Here is a 20,031-nt window from a genome sequence, read left to right on the forward strand (position 1 = left end):
AGTGGCGCTTGTCCACGGATTTACGTGCCGCACCAATGGCGACAAAAGTTGATAGCCTGCTTTCACGAAATATTAATTCATAAGCAAGCGTACGGTCGGCACGAAAAATTATATCCGTATTTAGTGAAATTGTTTTATTGGCCTGATTGTATAATTGAAATCGAACGCTATGAAAAGAACTGCCATGTGTGCAGAAATTCTGTCAATGATCGCCGGCACTTTGAAACACTAAAGCGTACCGAACAATTACATGCACAGAAAGCTACAGGAAAACGTAAGGTTACCTTTTCCGTGGACAATCCAGCTCCCGCAGGTGAATTTGAGAATGGTAGCTTCGTCCCTGCAGAGGGCATGAAGCCTATCAATATCGGCCCGTGTCCGCCCTCCTATGAAGATAAACAGGCGGAGAAGCAAAGGGAAATAAATTCTCAAATGATTAGTAACTCACCGCTGCCGAAGCCGTCTGAGTTCGTTTCAGAGGATGTCAGAGCGACCTACGATGTTGCGACAAATGTTAATATTAATGAACAATGGGAAATCTGGAATGACATTCAGAAACAAAAAGTATTGAGCGAATCTGCAGCTGCTAATTCAGTACAACCCACCGTAGGAAATTACGAACCATCACCGGAAGGTTCGGGAAGGAATTCTCCTAGGCGTAAAAAGTCCAGTTACAGCCGTAGAATTCGGCGGGAATACGCCGAGCGCGAGGCCGCAAGCCAGATGTCCGCCGAGACAGTGCAGCCGGCACCGGTGCCACAACAACCGACGGCTAAAAATTTACCGAAACGGTCGCAGGACGTCCGTGAATCCACAGATATCCCAGCTTGTGTGTATTCGAAGGATGTCATCGAGTTGGCGTACAGGGACGCCCATCTGAAACAGGCTCAAGCACAGGTTGAAGTTAACTCGGTTGAACAGGACATTTATCGGTTTGAGCCTGAACCCGGTCCGATCGATTGCTTTAAAATGGAGTTATTTCCGGCTTCCCCGGTGATAATCCAGCCCCATTCACAGGGAATTATCCGCGCTACGACGTCGATGTCCGATGAGCAGTTTATGGAATTTCAGGATGAGTATCTATACACCCAGCCGTTTTTATATGAAGGAAAAATTCCAGAATCGAATAAGAATGCGGTACTTTTGGACGGCGTCTTAACGCTTAATGAGTACGGTAATTGCCGAGTCTGTGTTGTCAACGTCTCGGATAAACCATTGGTTCTGAACGAGGAAACCAACCTTGGCGAAGTCGCGCTCGTCGATGCGGTCTATCAGATGGACTCGCCGGAGTTCCAAGAGAATTGTCAAGAAGAGATCAATGGTGTTCCCAGTGATGACAAGGGCATTCCAGTGCCGGAGAAAATCCATGAATGCGTGGCTATGCAGTTGCCGCCACCCGCCATCAGCGTTGTCGATCCTGAAACAGAAGAAACTTTCGCAAAGATTAAAGTGGGAGACATTTGTCCCAGCAAGGATGAACTGAAAGCCATATTTTATCAGGCAAAATCTGTCTTACCGACTAAAGCGCGTCCTGTGGGATGCTGCACCATTTATGAGCACTCCGTGGATACAGGCACAAGTTTGCCGGTCAGAACTCCTCCGTACCGTACGTCGTTTGAGGATCGTAAATGGCTCCAAGCTAAAACACAGGAAATGATTAAAGACGGTATCATTGAGCCAACAAATTCGGCGTGGGGAAGTCCTATATGTATCGTAAAAAAGAAGGATAAATCTCGGCGATTAACCGTGGATTTTCGTAAATTAAACGAACGGTTAATGGGCAGCAGTTACCCGCTTCCCAGAGTTGATGACATTTTGAACGCGTTGGATAAGGCTACTGTATTCAGCAAAATTGATTTAAAAAGTGGCTTTTGGCAAATAAAAATCAAACCAGAAGACCGGTGCAAAACGACAATGGTTGGTGAAGAGTTCACGTTTCAATACAAAGTCTTACCTTTTGGGATGAAGGACGCGCCTTCTGCTTTCCAGCGCGCCATGGATTTGACTCTTGCGAACATGAAGTGGAGGAATGTGTTGGTTTTTATTGATGACATTATTGTCTTCAGTAAAAACCTGGCTGATCATATGCGAGACTTACAGGAGCTCTTCCTGCGGCTCCAGGAATGCGGCTGGACCATTAACCCTGAAAAAACAGAATTATTTGTAAATTCAATAACGTTCTTGGGTCATACGGTCGATCAATTTGGTATAAGTACGGATCCAGAGAAGATCCAGGCGGTTAAAGAATTTGGTCCTATAAAAGATAAGAAAGATATTCTCAGATTTTTGGGCTTGGATATTATCGCCAATTTATTAAGAATTTTCAAGAAATCGCTGAGTTGCTTCAAAAATTAATTCCCAAAAAAGTTACTTTCGAATGGGGAACGGATCAGTGCAGGTCTGTGGAACAATTGAAGGAGGCCTTGGTGACGGCGCCGGTCTTGGCCCGTTATGATCCGGAGGCTTTGTCACGTGTTATCGTCGATGCCAGTACTATTGCTGTGGGTGCAGTCCTTATGCAATGTCCGCGGGACAAACCAACTGATGTGCCCACGAATTGGCGTCCTATCGCGTATTTAAGCCGTAAGCTAACTGAGACACAGAAAAGGCTCTACTTCCCTACTGAGCTTGAGGCCTATGCTGTTATTTGTGCTCTCAAGAAATGGAAACACTATCTTTCTGACTATCAGTTCGAAGTCCAGACCGATCATCAGGCTTTGGTTTTCCTAAATAATATGCGCGATGCCGCTGGCCGCCTTGGGCGCTGGGCGGTGTACATCCAGCAATTTAATACTAAGCCTGTTCACATACCTGGCAAAGAGAATGTTATTGCCGACGCCTTGAGCAGAAATCCAGGAGAGCAACCGGAACCCGACTCCGACGATTCGGATATCGAATTTGACTATAGACAAACTTACCCCTTTGCCGGCGATGCAACGATGATCGAATGTTGTTTTGCGGTTTTGGAGAGAGATTATGTGGACATCCGGTTTGAAATGATGTCGGCTGAAGTGAAGGCAGTCTCTCAAGAGGACATGCAAGCCTTTGACGCCGATAAAGTCCAAAAGTTGATTACGGATGATAAAGCCTCACACTGGGCTGAGGAGCAGTCTCGCGATGCGCGGATTGTTCGATGGCGATTGCTCCTAGAAAACAAAAAGGAAAAGATGTCAGAGCACGAGAAATTACATTTAAACAAATTTGCTGTGAAACAGGGCGTTGTATACTACTACAAGTTTGAATACTACAAGTTTGTATACTACAAGTTTGAATTAAACCGGAAGATCTATTACTGCATGTATGTACCTGTTCATTGGCGGCTTCAGTTCCTTCAGGATAACCATGATTCCCCGTTAGCAGCACACTTGGGCGTCCTGGCCACCTATAAGAGGATGTATAAATATTTTTATTGGCCCCGTATGTTCGAGTCTGTTAAAAGTTATTGTGCCTCTTGCCCGGCGTGCCTTGCACAAAATCCTCTTGCTACGGCACCGGCCGGTGCTCTCCAGTCAAATCCGACGGTTCCTTTCCGGTTAGTTTGGGCAATCGACGTTGCTCCGGCACTCCCAACGACGGAATCTGGAAACAAAAACATAATTATTGCCGTAGATTACGGGAGCAAATACATTGTGGCTGAGGCCGTCGAGAGAAATGACGCTGCAACTCTGGCGTTGTTCTTTTATCGTCGTATTCTCACGGTCTTTGGCATGCCGGTACACATTACCTCAGACCGCGGCAGTAATTTCATGTCTGAAATGTTTCGGGAGCTTCTCGCTCTCGCTGGTGTTGCTCATGCACCGACGGCGTCAGGCCACCAGCAGGGTAATGGACTTGTTGAAAAACGTGTAGGGGAAATCAAGAAGGCGCTTGCGAAGTATGTAAATGAGCAGCAAAGTGACTGGGATATATTCCTCCCAGCACTTTGTGCGGCATTTAACAGTAAGGTTGTGGAGCGAACGGGCCGCACACCATTCTTCATGATGCATGGCACCGAGATGCGCTTACCGATAAATAACTTCTTGCCATTTGAAGAGGATTTTGTAATTCCCGCCCATGTATATGTACAGCAGATGCAACGCGGCCTTGGTGAGGCCTTGGATTTAGTAAACGCAGAGGAATTTCGCCATAAATTAAAGGACAAAATCCGTTATGACGCTAACATATCCCATACCTCGTATAAATCTGGAGATCAGGTTTTGGTGTACGTGTTACATCGGAAAGTCGGGAAAAATCCATCCCTTATGCCCCGTTGGACTGCTGGATGGGAAATTGTGCGTCAGTCAGGGCCGATGCACTATGTAGTAAAGAGTAATCGGCGTGGAAATGTCAAAACTGACACTGTCCATGTCAGCCGCTTAAAGCCCTATAATTTTCGTGACGTTGATACTATTCTTCAAGACGAGCACTTACCGAAATTGCTCGATTGTGTGGAAAAGGAATGCCCCGATGAATTACTGAGGCGCCCGCGCCGCCGCCGGTGATCCCATCCGTTGACTCAGCATCGTCGCGCCTTGATGCTGAGTATGCTGAATATCTAGATAACCAGATGGAAGCGGTTCCATTGCTTAAAACCCGCTCCGGGCGTGTAGTGAAACCTGTGGAAAGACTTGTAAATCAGATGAACGACAAAAAGCGTAAGAGAGACCCGTCGGCTGATGCTAAAAAGCGCATGGCCACAAATGATAGAGAACCGGCTATTCTGAATGTATCCCAGCCGGGAGGGAGTCAATCCGAATCAGCTAAACCATTGGCCAGTCATACTTCGCCAATTACCTGTAACGCAATGGAGATTGGGCCGGCGCAGCCAGCAAAAACTACTTTACAAGCTGTAGAAGACAGAATTCTCCCAGCCCCGGCTTGGGCGCGTCCAATTGAGCAGTTCTGGCCACAAGGCGTAATATCCGATGACGCCCTTGATAAGCAGGAATTCTGGAGGTATCGCCAGATGGAGTGCAGTGACATGATGTTGTGGAACGCCGTTGTTGATGGAGATTGCACTCTTGAGGAATCTGCATACGCGGCCTGGCATCTCCCTCTAGTTCTGAAAGTAAAAGGCATTATCTGCCATTACGGCGAAAGAGAGGATATCCAGAAAAGAATCCCTAAAATTTTGATCCCGTTTCAATGGCGTAAAATATTAGTTGAATCAGTACACCGTCGGTTACTTCATAAGTATGGCAGTGCCATTTCGCCATATGATTACTTGTATAAAAACCTTCGGTTTTTCTGGCCTGAAATGAAGTCTGATTTAGCGAAATTTTGCCGGATCTGTACCTTATGTAACCTGGATTAAAAGGCCGAGCGGCCGTGTAAATTTGTACATTTATTTTATTTTTATTTTATTTTTCAACTTTAAGGATTGAAATTTTACCTTCAATGCATCAAAGCTGTCTGGAAAATTCCCAAAAACTGGCTGTACGTACAGATGGAGTGTGCGCGTAGTCGCCATTGGACAGTTCGCGGTGACGTAGATTTTGTTCTTTTACCGTGAGACGTCGTAGTGTAGTGGTTGTCCGTCTTGTCTCCGCTACGACTCAGTCAATCTAGGGCCTTGGGTTCGAAACCCCTATAAGTAATGCACATTTCTTTAAACCTTCTTTTTGGATTTTATTTTGTTGTAATGACACCGAGTATGCGTTGCTGTTGACCGTTTTAATTTTATGTTCCTCCCCGACGAGCAAATTCAAAAATTACTGTCGTAGAACGGCGTAGTATAGTGCTTTGCACCGTTGAACTACAGCAACGGGGAAATAAAACGGTTGCGGGTTCAAGTCCCTTACAGCTAATTTGCAATTTTGAGAAACTTATATTCTTGTTGTCGTCTTGGGAAGCGTATTGACAATAGTTCCCAGAATATTAGAATTAAACTCAAAGAGCTGGGCGTAAAATTGTATACACACTCAATGGTTAACATTGCACTTGGCCGTCTGTTTGTCTGTATTCGAATGACTTCGTAGCTCAGTGGCTATGAATGATGGCCATTCGCCTCATGTACTACCTCGTTAACGGCCGGTCTTAATCTCAGGGTTGCATGCTGCATGTTAAAAAACTACATTTTTCTGCCCTATATTTTTGTACCTTTGTGGGATGAAGAGTTAATCGTTTGGTGCCTTATTGCAGTCAGGTTTAAATATACACGACATGGCGCTTCCGGTGTTCAGCCTAACTCGGCTAAAGCGTAGAGCACCTTGTGGCGTAGTGGCTAGACTGAGAATCCATACCGACCCGCTTCTTGCAAGTCTAGAGTTCGAAATCCTAAAGGTCAATCCGTTTAATTTAAAGCCTTCTTTTTCGGTTTTATATTTTTAAATCTATATGCAGCGTTATGTTGGCTTCGAGATCGCTAATTTTACGGTCACTCCCGACGAGCGAAGTTAAAGTTTAACTCCGCAGATTGTAGTGGCGTAGTGCACTGAACTGTTGAACCACAACAACGGGTGCAATGAAGGTCCCGGGTTCGAAACCCGTTGAAATTAATATGCAGTTTCTGAAACCTTATCTTTTTCGTTTTTATGTTTTTGTTTGCGTTATCGTGAAAATATTGCCGTTGACGGAATGAATTTTATAGCCACGGTGACGGTGAAATCTTAAAACTTATCAGCTGCTTTAGTGGTGAATTTTCATTATATTGCGAATTTTCGTAGTACAGCGCCTCTAGTGATTGCCAAATTAAAAGCATAATGTGGTATAGCCATGCTAGCGTATGGGCAAGAGCAGGATTTAGTTGTCCACCTAGATGCAAGGTTCAATCCTGCGTGAATACAAATTTTGCAAGTTTTAAAAGTTTCTTTCCATTCTTTTTACTTTTCTTTGGTAATTTCTGTAACTTTATTCCCTGGATGGAATATTAAAATTGTTTTTAGCGTTTGATTCACGCTTACGGGTGCGATATTTGATTTTACTTTGTTAATTGCCCGTTCAATATCGGAATTGACTGCAACTGCGACTGCGTATTTTCCTACACTGATTTTATTCCGGTTATTAAAAGCCTTATATAAATCCAAAATTAATCTCAAATTAAGATCTGTTCGACCAGCACAATTTACGACTAACATGAGAATCTGTATGAATGAGAATTATTAAACCGACAAGAGTGAGATTAAACGGAAGAAATAACAGTCGGCCGAATTTTAGAACAAAATTATCAGGCAGCCGCGGGAAATTATCAGATATGCTTCAACCGCTGTCTAATCCAGATCCAGATTCTCCTTCGCAGTTTTCAAGTTTGCGAGACGCTGTTCCAAAGCCTCACGGATATACGCGATATGTTTAGCATCCATGGTCGCTCGAGCCTTCAGCGTGTTTACCAGCGCTTTGCAGTTCTCCATAATGTCCTTTTCGCGCTCAACCTGCTGCAGTAATTTATCGATGGCATCCGGTTCAGCAGCGCTCACTTCAGCGCCAGGTCGTTCAGCCTTCTCCTTCATCTTCTGGCTTTTCTTTTCGGTATCCGTATTTTTCGATCGGGGAATGTATTTAGGACGGCCGCCCGTAGCTTTCAGCTGAGTGAGCGTGATAATTGGTTCTCGCTTAATGCGTCCGTCTTTGCTAGCCCGGATTACCAAATTCACGTTGGCGGTATTATTCTTTGCCGGCTCGATTGCGTCCAGCCGCTCCATGACGCCATCGACAACCAAATCCCCGTCTTGTCCCACGTAACCGAAGCTACAATCGGCAAAGTGTTGTTCTGTGTCTCTTCCGTTGACTGTCACCTTCATAGTGCCCATTTTGATATCTACAATTTAAATCACTTTGGTTAAATTACGGAAGGCAAGGTGATTTGCAGTAGGCGGCGTTGTTGTGCTATTTTAAAGTGTAAGTATCAAGAATGCTACTTCGAAAAATACAGAAACACTCACTGATGGTCTGGGCTAGAGTGGTGCAGAGACAGCATCCCCGGATGCTTCGCAGCCACAGGTCGATGCAGCTATCGACGAACAAATTTCCATAGACCACGACAACGTGCTTATCTTTAACCAGTTGGCGCAGCCCGCGCTCCAGCCAGTAGTCTACGTCATGCAGCTGTACGTCGAACGTACAGATCCAGTGTTGGATTTCGGTGCGTGACATGGCATATCGGCCGTGGTAGAGGATTACTCGAATCATCCGACGAAACTTGCTAGTTGTGTCGATTACTTTCGTCTCTGGATCGCGGTTATTCTTTACTTCCTCGGCCACTTCGAGCACGAAACGTCCATCGCGGCTCATCTTCTTGAGCAAGATTCCAGCATTAATAGCGTCGCCGAGGAAGAAATCCACTCGTTCTTCCGTGAAATCATCGTGCATTTCCACAATGAATTTCTTGATTGATGACATGTCCACATAATATCCCGTAATGTCAGCCTCAAGGATGCACGCGTGGGCTGCCGTATGCATCACCAATTGTCGACGGTTTCGGATGGTTTCGTTTGGCTGCAGAGGCTCCGCCATGGCAAACTGAACTGACTCGCGAGTCCGTCCCTTCCAGTACTCGTAGTGGGCAATCGCATCCGTCTCGGGCGATGGCAGAGGCTCTCCAGATGGTCCCACAGGTTGTGCTGACATGATGCTCGGATGATTCGAAATGATTAAAATAAAATTCGGCGAAGACAAACAAGCTAGTAATAAAATGAAACAGAAAACCCGTCACCGCGAAAGGATAAATATTGTTGGGTTCTTCGCTTTTTATGAATGAACAGCTGATATTTTCTGTGCTTGCGATGCGGCATTCTGTCACTTGCCAGCCGCCCTGATATGGCAATGCTATCGGAAACTGCGCAGTCTCTGGTCTGTGTCTTGAATATTTTCCAGCCGCGTGTTTTCATTCGGACTTTCCTCTTTCGTATCCCTTTAATTGTCATGATTCGTTTGTTGTATTAAAATCCGGTTTTTGTGGTGGAAATTTACAAATCATCGGCGAATTAATTGGGTTCCTGTGTGTTCTACGCCAAATGATCATAGTGGCTTCAAAATTCGCAAAAATCGCTGGTCGCCTGTCAACCGCCTGGTGGTATACTTTGTGAATTTTGAGTTTGCGGTGTCGGTGTCAGTCGAAATTGTTTGTTGTGCTTTTCCCCTGCACTCCAGTTCTTCAATTCTCCGAATTTGTTGGCATCGATAGTACCCTGTTTTCCCTGTGTTTTTATAATTTATCATTTTTAAGTTTCGAGAATGTCTCCTCCTGCAAAGAAAGCGACTGCGCGAAAGACTGCATCGCGTGCACCGCGCCCGAGTCGAGCAACAGCGGGTTTGAGTTTTGGTTATTCTCCGGACAGCGATGAAGCCCGTTCTTCATCGCGTGTCACTCGATCTCGAGTCTCTCGCCGTACTTCCGCGCAACCAGTGTTTTCTGCGCAATCTTCTGGGTCATCGGGATCGGTGAGTGCAGCAGAGGCTCAGCAACCTTAAACGAGTTGGGCAGATGCAGTAGTCAATGCTTTACAGCGCCGCTATGACAAGCAACGACGACGCACAATTCTGTGACGCAACGCTGCTGTGGTTCGCCGCCGTGCCCGTCGGGGATCATTCCCTACCAGTCCTGACGTTGAGATTCGTCAGCCATCACCGAAGAAGCTGCAGACGCAGGCGGAAAGACAGTTGGGTACTCCTGATTTGACTGAAGAGGAGCCATCATCCTCTGAGACTCCGTCTGTACGGGCAAAGCGAGGTATTGTGTAGTCTGTATTCTTGCTAGCTTTTATTCGTTCGCTACTTGCTGAACTTATGCTTTGTTTTGCTTTGCGTTACTTCGTAATTGCTTACAGCTGTCTCGCTGTTGTCCGTTAAATTCTCTGGTTTACTTAACCATCATTGATTGACGGTTGGCCGCGTTTCATTGTTCCTACACACCAGTGTACAGTGTTGTCTACAATTTAGTCCAAGCTAATCATTTGGCCATGTTGGCCGTTTTGTTTCTGATACTTGTCCGTTTTGTTTATAATAGACGAAGAGCATTTGCGTAAAGGTGGCATTCTCTATGCTCCGTATAACCCGGATGCACCGCGGCCGGTCTTTAAGACCAAGCAGACGGCTCGCAAACGAGCACACTCCGGAGTGTTTCCAAGAATGGCTATTGCGGATAAGCAGGGTGAGCTGGCTGTATCTGAAGCCTATTTTTCTGGACTAAACCGCTTTCATCCTTTTTATCCACGTCTATATTTGTCGCGCTTTTTATTCCGTGACGGAGCTCTCATTAACCGTTTTGACTTATGTGCATTTACTCGGATGCTTCCTACGGCTATCGCTCTTGAATTACGAGGCCAATATCTCTATCTCAATCCTGTTTTTATTGGTCTGTTTAAAGAAATCGCCAATCGTCAGCAGCGTGATGCGGTGGCTCGTCAAGCGATAGTCGATGCCGGTGCTATGACGAATGCGGAACCGCAGCCATCCACTTCTGCTGGACCATATAATTTTCGCACTCGTGGGGAAAAGCGCAAGTACAAGGAGGTTTCGCCGTCCTCGTCCTCTGCGCCAAGTGAAGTTTCCGTTTCGGATGATGGTGAAGATCGTGAGGATCCTTCGGCTGTGTTATCCCCTGAGCAGAATGCTGATGTCGAAGCTGACGAGAATGCAGATATGGTGGTCGATTGTGATGATGATGATGGATCTGATTTTGAGAAAATGGATGTTGATCCGCTGCCGTCTCTGCAGCCAGTTTTCCCTGCTGTGCCACCTGTTGCCGCTGCTGCACGTGAGGATTCACCCGAAATTGCGGAACCAGCAGTTTTTGCTCAGCATCAGCCGCACTCGGATGAACTGTAATGTTATTGTTGTTCGCTATTGCTCTATCTTCGTTGTATTCCTTTAGTATCCTTGGTTTCTCCAATTCATGTCATGATGGTTCCTCTTATTTTATATTTGCAGCGGTATTTTGTAGTGTGGTATTATATTCTAGAGCACAACGAGAATTCTTGTCCTTCAATTTTATTTTCCAATTTTACGCGCTGGGCTGAGTCATTGAACTGGTCGTTTAATATTTTGCCGCTGTGCCGTGGCTATCCGTGTTAAATCTTTAATTGTACCTGGATAGATCTGATCTTTGATTACGTTGCATTAAAGGGATATAGCGCAAAGCGCTGATTGGCTGTTTTTCTTACCTGTATGGAATCTTCCGCACTTTAAAATTTCGCTCTAGCAGACGCGTATAAAATCACTTGCGAGTGGCGTGCAGAAATCGGCATTGTGGATTTTTTGTTTCGGCACCAGTGGTGTATTAGATTCCTTGCTTTTCTGAATGTGATTTTCACGCTTTTCTCTCTTTTTTTTTAGCGTTAAAAGGTCACTAGTTTTCAATAGTTGGGTATGCCGCCTATTGATCCTAACAGAGCTTTTGATAAGCTGGTTGACGCCATTTTTCATTCGTCTTCTAACCAGCAGCAACAGCAGTATAATGCCGGTTATAATCACCGAGGAAGGGGTGGAGCCCGTGGTTCTTACCGTGGCAACTTTCGTCCGTACGGCCGAGGAAATCATAGGAATTTTGGAGACAATAACTTGCGTCGTGGAAACGATCATTGGCGTCGTAATGGCCGACCTCTGGGCGCACCGGGAGTTATTGAAGTACCTGATGGAGTCGATCACCCAGTTGCTCCAGTGGAAGCTGCCGCCGCAAACATGGAGGTTGACGACCCGGGCAACCAAGCAGCGAATGCACCGAATCCGGTCCAAGGCAACGGAAATGTGGCTGCAGGTGAGCCCAATGGTGTCAACCCTGCTGTTAATCTACATGGCCCACCAGCCTTGAATGCCGTTGTCGTTCCTCCGGCTGTCATTCCACCTGTTCAGCAGCAGCAGAACGCCGAGTTTCCGGGTTTGCCACCAAACGTGTTGCCCCTCGCCGAAGTGCCGATTGTCCGCGATGCCCGCGACCGCTCCCCGGCTGATCGTCTTCGTGCGCCGTCTGCGCCTTCCGGTCCTGTTGGTTCTGCCGAGCATAATTTTGTACCTGGTTATTTGGCTCAGCAACAGCAGCGTGAATTGGATGCCGATCGCCGACGACAGATGGCTGCTGACGTTTCTCGCCGTTTGGATGCTGCTGCAGCGTCTGGCTCTGGTATCACTGGCCTGTTTTCATTGGCTCCCAGTGCTGGCAAGTAACCTTGAATAACCTTTGTCCTTGATCTTTTGCTTTCTTTGATCTCGCCGTTTTAACTGGCTTTGTGTTGTCTAATGATTTTGCTTTATCAAAGCCGTGTTGATCTTCTGTCATTCTTTTGCTGGTTTAAATTGGTCTTATCTACCAGTAATTTGTACTCATGATTCTTATGCGGATATTTTTGCTTGTTTGTTGTTGTTGACAGTTGTTACTGGATTATGTAGTACTCGAGAATTCGTAAGAATACTACTGGTTGTTGGTTGTTGCGGTCTCGTTCGTTTAATGTATAGTTCTATCCAATCGCACATAATTACATTTTAAGATTTTTAATTTCACAATTAATAAAGTTTTATGCCGTATACTGTACATACACACTACCATCCCAACTCAAACGGCACAGTATCAGTAGTTCATAGTTCGCCTTCCTGGATCCTTGGACCTCCGCCCTGCCAACCCGTGGACTTCCGGATGCCTCTTCGCCAAGGATTCCACACACTAACTCTCTGGGAATCGCGGCGTACAGTCACATTGGGCATCGGATGGACACGTGGATTGTGCGGTGGATCGGGATCAGGATGGACGGAAGTGCACAATCGCACTGGGATGTTGCGGGATGGATTGCTTACGTTGGCACGGCCAAGCATCGTTCGTGGGGGTGACGTATGGGAGTAGGATCATACGCCGGATGTACGTACGGATGCTGACTGTCCGCCTTCCACCTGCAACATAACGGATAATCTAGCCAATCTCTTCTGTGATTTGCTGTTCTCTTTTACTAGCGATGTATATGATGTCATAACGCGAAGTCTATATAAGTCCCTGTTACTTCTAATATCGGCATCAGTAGTCTGAGATTTGCTTCTGAGACTGCTTCCTAATTACAATTTCCTAGCGTTGTGAACTGTGATGTGAATTGGATAAAGAGACAGCAATACTTGTTCCTTCTGAAGTGCATAGTTGTTCCCGGATTATCGCTTAGAATACAGGTTTGCTCGTGACACAATCGTCCTAGCTCTTGCCGATCCTCACAGGACTTACGACCGGAAGTTGTGGTAGCTTGTTCCTGAGGGATTCCTGACTCGTGTTCCTGAATCGTTCGTCTTATTTCCACCATAGTTCTTCTGTTACAGTTTGAGAGTACGAGTGCCTACCGATTGAGCATTACAGGCGTGGAAGAGTAAAGATTGTTCATGGAGCCTTAAACGGCGTGAACGCTTATACACGACAATCGAAATTAAGCGCTACTCTTTGACGTTCGAGTTCATTCATGGGTTTTGCGAAAAGAAACGTAAACGCCCAAACGGCAAACAGTTGCTATAAATTAATAAATACAGTAAAAAACGCTACGTAAATTAAAAATCTTAAAGTTTTTATCTTTGAAAATTAGGATTTCAGAAAGAAACCTCGTGTTTTATTCTCCTGAAAGTCACTAGTTGAATTTTTCCTCGATCCAGTCGTAAATAAGTGTTGAATTTTCCGTGTGATCGGCCAAATTTGCAATCTTCCGTGCTCGATGTGCTCTGTCTGTTGGAGAATGGAGATATACCCATAGGAGAGCCATTAGAGGAGAAGTTGTATTTGACGCGTACTCTTCGTATTCCGTGGAATGAAAATAGACCAACGTGCGCAATGGAGGTAGAGAACTGGGATGTTATTGCTAATGTTACGGAGATAACTCCAGACACCAATGGATACGAGGCCAGCGAGCAGCTGAAGATCATTGTTGAAGTCCTTCTCCGTCAATCAAGGTGGGTTTCCACTTGCACCTGCTTTCATCAAGTTCTTGCTTACGTTGTGCAACTTGTGCTTGTGGCTTATAGTAATGCGTCGGAAAGTACTGTTGTGAACGTTCTTCGGAAGCGCATCAGAGACAAGCTGAACTATGCTCGGGGAACGAGCGTTGGTTCCATCAGTCTGCAGAATTTGCGACGCGAAATGATGGTCGGGATCAACACGGTCTGCAAGGATCATGTGGAAAGCATTTGTTTTGAAGATGCCGAAGGGAAGGATTCCACTGAAGTCAGTCATGATTTTGCAATGTGTGAAACTGTTACGGGTTCTCACTGCACGAATTAAATAATTGAATTAAAACTGCAGTCTGCGAAAACAATAAGCCCACCATAGAACCATCATTTAAAATTAGTGTGCATTTATGCCGTTTAGAATTTGACAAATGCAGCTGTTTTATTAGCAGAATGAAATTTCGACGGAGTCAAACCGAAGTGATTTTCATTGTTCATTAATTATTAAGTTAAATCGTAGCGAGCATAGAGTGTGCATTTTTACTTTGTTTGTTTAACGTTTTTGATATACGAAACTTGTTGTAGATCACAAACTACTCCGACTATCGCTGGTGCTTCTACGTGTACAAAATGCAAAACGAAGCCACTTTCGAGGATAGTATCGGAGAAGACGTTACCGCCACCGTCGAGCGAGTGTTACCAAGTCGCGAGTATTTTCAGTTGTGGGAAAGCCTCGTCTATGACAGTTGTGTTAAACGCGATCTGCTGAACTATGCCATGACTACGGTCCACTTTTCGGAGCTTAACATTGATAGCAATCTGATCACCTGGAACAAAGTCATTTTATTGCACGGTATGGGCCCGAGAGGATATGGATTGTTTTGTGCAGTTATAAACATTGCTTGTTTTTTCCGCCGACAGGACCGCCAGGCACCGGTAAAACATCACTGTGTCGTGCCTTAGCACAGAAACTGTCCATCCGCTTAACAGAACGTTACCATTCTCTACATTTCATCGAAATAAATAGCCATAGTTTGTTCAGTCGGTGGTTCTCCGAGGTAAGGTGCATCTCAAGACGTTCGAAATGCTCATACAGTGAAGCTTTCTGCTAAAACATTATTCAAGTAATTGCTTGCTGGTAGCTGTAATTTTTTGGTGGTAACGCGATTTGCATAGAACGTTACGTAGATGCTCGAATTATTTTCGGCCTGAGTTGTAGCATTCGTTTTTGATCCTGTGCAGGTATATTGTTTCTCGATGATAAATAACCGAACAAGCTATGCGAACGCTGGTTTAAGAAAAAGGTTGTTTAGAGTGGAAAACTTGTGATGAAGTTGTTCGAAAAGATTGAAACCGTTGTGCGAACCCCCGGCGTCTTTGTATGTCTTCTCATCGACGAAGTGGAAAGCCTGGCCCGCGCCCGACAGGCATCCCTGTCCGGCAATGAGCCTTCTGATGCCGTCCGGGCTGTTAATGCACTGCTGACGCAAATCGATAAAATTAAACAGTAAGAGATGTCCTTTACATTCTGGCATGTACTCGATAAAATTTGAATCGCATAAATTTGTCAGATACCCGAATATTTTGATTTTTACCACGTCCAACATATCGGAAGCCATTGACTTGGCCTTTGTTGATCGAGCGGATATAAAGCAGTACATCGGTAATCCGTCGGAGGACGCTATCATGGTTGTATGCATTAGCTGTTTAGAAGAGCTTATCAGAAAAGGGGTGCTGAATTCGGATCCGTCCATTTATTTCACTGAGAACGACAATGCTACACAGGATGCGCTCCGACGTGTGGCCAAGTAAGGGAACTTTAAACTGGCTTTGCATTTTTTCTATCTTTTGCTGCCTAATTACTGCGATTTCGTTGTTGCATTGACGATAGGGGTTTAAACCTTTTTTCAGAGCTTGCCAAGGATTAAGTGGGCGTAGCTTGCGCAAACTACCATTTCTCACCATTGCCGAGCATTTTTCAACGGTACAAATTTTCATTCGTTTTTTTACCACTAAATTCAAGGACTTTTTCGGCAGAAAATTGGCATCGGCGTCGCGGAGTTTTTGGATGCGCTGAACAAAACAGCCAAGAAATATCAGGCCGATTCGAAAGCATTGCGAAACGGGACATCGCACATTACCAGCAGCTGAACCGAAGCCTTACTTGGCACTGGAGGTGGAGGACTTGCGTGCATTAGCGATGTTGATTTGCTCACATTCGAAGCTCAGATGTCCCTTTGTTTTCTTCCTCATTTTTTCTGTGATTTGAAAGCCATCTTCGAGCTAGCATTCGAATCTGTTGATTGTTTTCACTCTAGTGGAAGACTTGAGCCGTTGTTTTTCTTTTTTCAGTACAATTGGTATATTTATAAAGGTTTCCCGTAGAGATATATAAAAAAATTGTTGAATTTTTAACTTAAGTTCGCCCTCTAACAAATATCCATAAATCTTTCTCAGCGATTTCTACAGTTAATGAGGCGTGCACCGTAATCATGATACCGCACTTCCGTTCATGCATGCTTAAAATGCAAGCCTAAATCCTATAAAAGATCCTAGCGACAGGCATCGGTATTCTAATAATTCAAAATTTAATATTGTCACTATTGTGCCATAATATTACAGTACCAGTGTTACTTGTATTTGTATCTGCATATTTTGCTATCATAAACAGTACAAACATGTACCCGAGTACAAGTATCTATATGTGTTTCACGCATGTTCATCGATTAGTACGCACAGCGCTACCGTATAAAGTACAGACTATAGAGAGCTCCTTTTGCGGTAACGTTCGATCCACGTCGCACGTGGACTCCTGATCCCCTTACCAGGTATTTACTCTGACAATCATGTTCTTAATAATTTTAAACAGCTCCTTGGATGGGTGAAACGGTCGCATCGCTTGTGGAGTTTGCGTAAACATTAAATTAGTGGAAAACCGAAAAAAACAATTTTGTGCCGTCGCATTCTATTAATCATTGTTCTCACTGGACCAAAAATCGAAAAGAATTCAACCGTACTAAAAAGGTTAAAACGGAAATGGAGACCTCGGGGTGCGTTTTTGCATAATTCAACTCGGATTATTCTGTTTCTACAAGTGCCCGTTGCAGGAAGCCTCCCACATCATGGGCTCAGCGCAAAGATACTGTGTTTATTAGTGTGCTCTTGGAAGATGTTAAGGATCTTAAGGTCAATATCGAGAAAGAGAATGTGTACTTCAGGTGAAGCAAAACGTTTTTTGTTTCCATACGTGCAAAATTGGGATTCTCCGACTCATTCTCGCATTCCGTTGTCAGCTAAGTACAGTACCTTACCCGTTTTCTTTTATTGTTAGTGGCAAATCCGGACCTGACATTAAACTGTACGAAATGAATTTTGACCTCTATTCGGAAGTCAATCCAGACGTATGTTTGTTCGTACTGAATTTTTCCACCGAAGCTCTTCATCTGTAAATTTACTGCATGCAGTAAAATTTATAGGAATCCAAATACTTTCTGAAGGACCGACAAGTCGACATAGTTCTGAGGAAGAACGATGCAGCAGCTCCTTTTTGGCCCCGATTGCTCAAAGGTACGTACAGATACATATATAAATATGGACTTACTTATAATTACTTATGATACATACAATCTACGGGTCACGAAAATCACAATGTAATACAGGTATGCATCTACACTTGTTACTTTATTCATTGCCGCAACGTGTCTTTACTGCTTACTGGCTGGGAGCTGCCGCATTAGTTCCATGCAATTTGAAATAATTTGCACTAGTTAGATTTTTTTCCATCTTGTTGCGTCCAGCTTATTGATCTTGTTGCGTCCAGCTTTTTGATGGGGCCAAATATAGTACTGGAAAAGCAATTGACTCTATACAGAATACATTCCAAAAAATCATAGAATTCGCCTGTGTCTGCTACCTTTAAACTCCGGTTAAAATGCCGGCTCGCATATGGCTTATTTCCCAGGCTCCATGAAACCCGGTTGGCTGAAGACAGATTTTAGTCGATGGCGAGATGAAGAAGACGAAGCTGGTGGCGACGACGATGATGAAAATGGTGCAGACTTTCAAAACGTAAGTGTATGTGGCCGAATACCACAAAGGAATATAAAATATATGACCCGCATAAGTACCTTCCGCTTTTCATGTCCAGTCATACCTGGGAAATGTACGTGGCCGTAATTCCATCGCTTGCATAAGATGCGCTAGTATGGCTGGTAAAAGCCAGCATACCGATTCCGTATAAGCCGTAACAGAAGCATTTTTCCGTCGTATTAAATAAACTTTGTAAGCGGTGAAGCGTGCGAAATACTGTATACATATAGTGCAAAAATTTGTGATTGCATTCTTATAAATCCAATGAAAATTGCTTGAATTGTCGTTTTCAGCTTTTACACAAAATGGGTGGGAATGCGCAACCAGACACCGGAGCTGGAGATGCAAGTACCGAAAACGCTCACGCCGTTGTGGATTCGGATGACGACATCGAAGAAGAAATGCCGAAGCTTGAAGGATAGCAGTCAAATTGTGTCTGACAATAGCTCTTGCACACGAAAGGCGGGCTTGCAGTTCTGGGCAAAGAAAATAAGTAATGCCTTCGTTTTTTCTGCACTTGGCACTCATTACAGTGGTCAAATAAGCCGCATTATGATCTTTTTTTGGTGTGGTTTGTGAGAAATTTTTCTTTTTCCTTTTTGTTTTTTTTTCATCTTCCAGTACGGTATAGTAGATCGACAGTTTTCGGATACAAGGAGAAAGACATCTGTCAAAGCGGAATGAGCATTATAATCATTTTTTAAAAGTAACTGCAAGTAATATTTCCAAACGACAAAGCCAAACAGCGCTGAGCAGGTCTCCTACGAAGGTTTAGGTGGTGTTTATGCAAACTTGATCTCAACAAATATTCCTAATTGTAAACGTCTTAAAAAGTCTGCAGGGAAGCTAAAAGTCCGCCGAAAACACGAACCTCAACAGCAGCAAGGATCGCTTCAGACCATCGCACCACGGAGGACGCTTGGTTTTTTGAACCGGCCCGAATTAAGGCTGGACCATATTACGGAAGTACGAGTAAATTGTACTCTATATAATACAACGGCCTAATTACACCTCTTTCAACGTACATATGCGATAATGTACAGATAGTTACGAGTATTTAGCCATACTTATAACGCGTGCATCAGTATTAATGTCACCACGGACGTTTGAATAAAAACCGATCCACCCTACATTTAACGATTTCAATAACGCCTTCCTTGATCGCCCACTTGAAATGAACCAAAATAACTGCCAAAAATGCGGCACGAGATGTCTGAGACCACCGAAGTTCTGCCTATAAAAATTGATCTTTGTACAAAAGGTCATCCGGTTTGCTCGCTTGTGCCAGTTCGGCCTTATCGCGTTTTCCTGATCCAACGCGCGGTCATTATATATTAGTTGCGGATTTCGTACTGGAATAATACTTGCATTCTCCTTTAGCTAATTTATGTTCGTTCTTCTTCATTACCGTTGAGTTAGAGCTGTAAATAGGAGATATTTGCAGGAAGCTGGGAGAAGCCGCTACATTTTTAGCGAGTCCTTTAATTAATTAAAGATGGATTATTTCTTCGTGGGCTTACTGATAAGCGCTGCATGTGTGACCTTCTCCACATTTAGTAACGCTTATACCGATCAATATGTGCGCTTGGAAGCCAAGATTATTCGTTTAGAAAATCCTCAAGGTCTAACGGCTACCGGCATGCCGTGCGGCGGGCCCCTGGCTCCCCGACAATGCAACACCGTGATTAATGCGAAAATCGATATGTAAGATTTCTCTTCTGTAAGAACATTTAGCTTGGCAATAGTTTGGGTTAACTGCAGATATATTTCCGAATTGTACACTGCATAGCGGCATAAATGCGTCAGCTTACAATGATTAGTTTTTAATTAGTTTTAGGTAACAAAATTAGGTTCATTGGTACACATTATTATGCTATACAGCTGTTCGACAATTAACTGAAAACAAAAAATCAGGAAATTGCTCCGCGTTCATGAATTATTTGGGGCTAAGTGATTTTCTTTTAAACATACTGAGATTCATTTAAAACCTTGAAAAAGCAGTTTTATTCATTACTGGGATAAATAAAGTTATACATCCTCGGCAGAAACGGTTTGAGCGATCCAAAGTATTCTGAATATCATTATCACAACGGTGAATCGGACAAAGAATATAAGCAGCTCGTC

General features: G+C 44.3%; 2 protein-coding genes across 2 annotated transcripts; both read left to right on the plus strand.

Moving 5' to 3' along the window:
* The first annotated feature begins 12,474 nt into the window (after positions 1-12,474).
* LOC129583594 (pachytene checkpoint protein 2 homolog) lies at positions 12,475-16,239 on the plus strand. Its single transcript, XM_055475448.1, has 8 exons — positions 12,475-13,824; positions 13,897-14,095; positions 14,404-14,671; positions 14,740-14,876; positions 15,132-15,325; positions 15,390-15,626; positions 15,730-15,802; positions 15,856-16,239. Exons 1-8 carry the CDS (start codon positions 13,706-13,708, stop codon positions 15,967-15,969), a joined length of 1,341 nt encoding a protein of 446 aa, XP_055331423.1. The 5' UTR covers positions 12,475-13,705; the 3' UTR covers positions 15,970-16,239.
* A 228-nt stretch (positions 16,240-16,467) lies between these two features.
* On the plus strand, positions 16,468-18,644 carry LOC129583552 (prostaglandin E synthase 3-like). Its single transcript, XM_055475380.1, has 6 exons — positions 16,468-16,868; positions 16,926-17,036; positions 17,150-17,219; positions 17,295-17,385; positions 17,780-17,886; positions 18,201-18,644. Exons 1-6 carry the CDS (start codon positions 16,855-16,857, stop codon positions 18,327-18,329), a joined length of 522 nt encoding a protein of 173 aa, XP_055331355.1. The 5' UTR covers positions 16,468-16,854; the 3' UTR covers positions 18,330-18,644.
* The last annotated feature ends 1,387 nt before the right edge of the window (positions 18,645-20,031 follow it).

Source organism: Paramacrobiotus metropolitanus, unplaced genomic scaffold (assembly GCF_019649055.1).
Source record: "Paramacrobiotus metropolitanus isolate TYO unplaced genomic scaffold, Prichtersi_v1.0 Parri_scaffold0000011, whole genome shotgun sequence".
NCBI classification, from domain to species: Eukaryota; Metazoa; Tardigrada; class Eutardigrada; order Parachela; family Macrobiotidae; genus Paramacrobiotus; species Paramacrobiotus metropolitanus.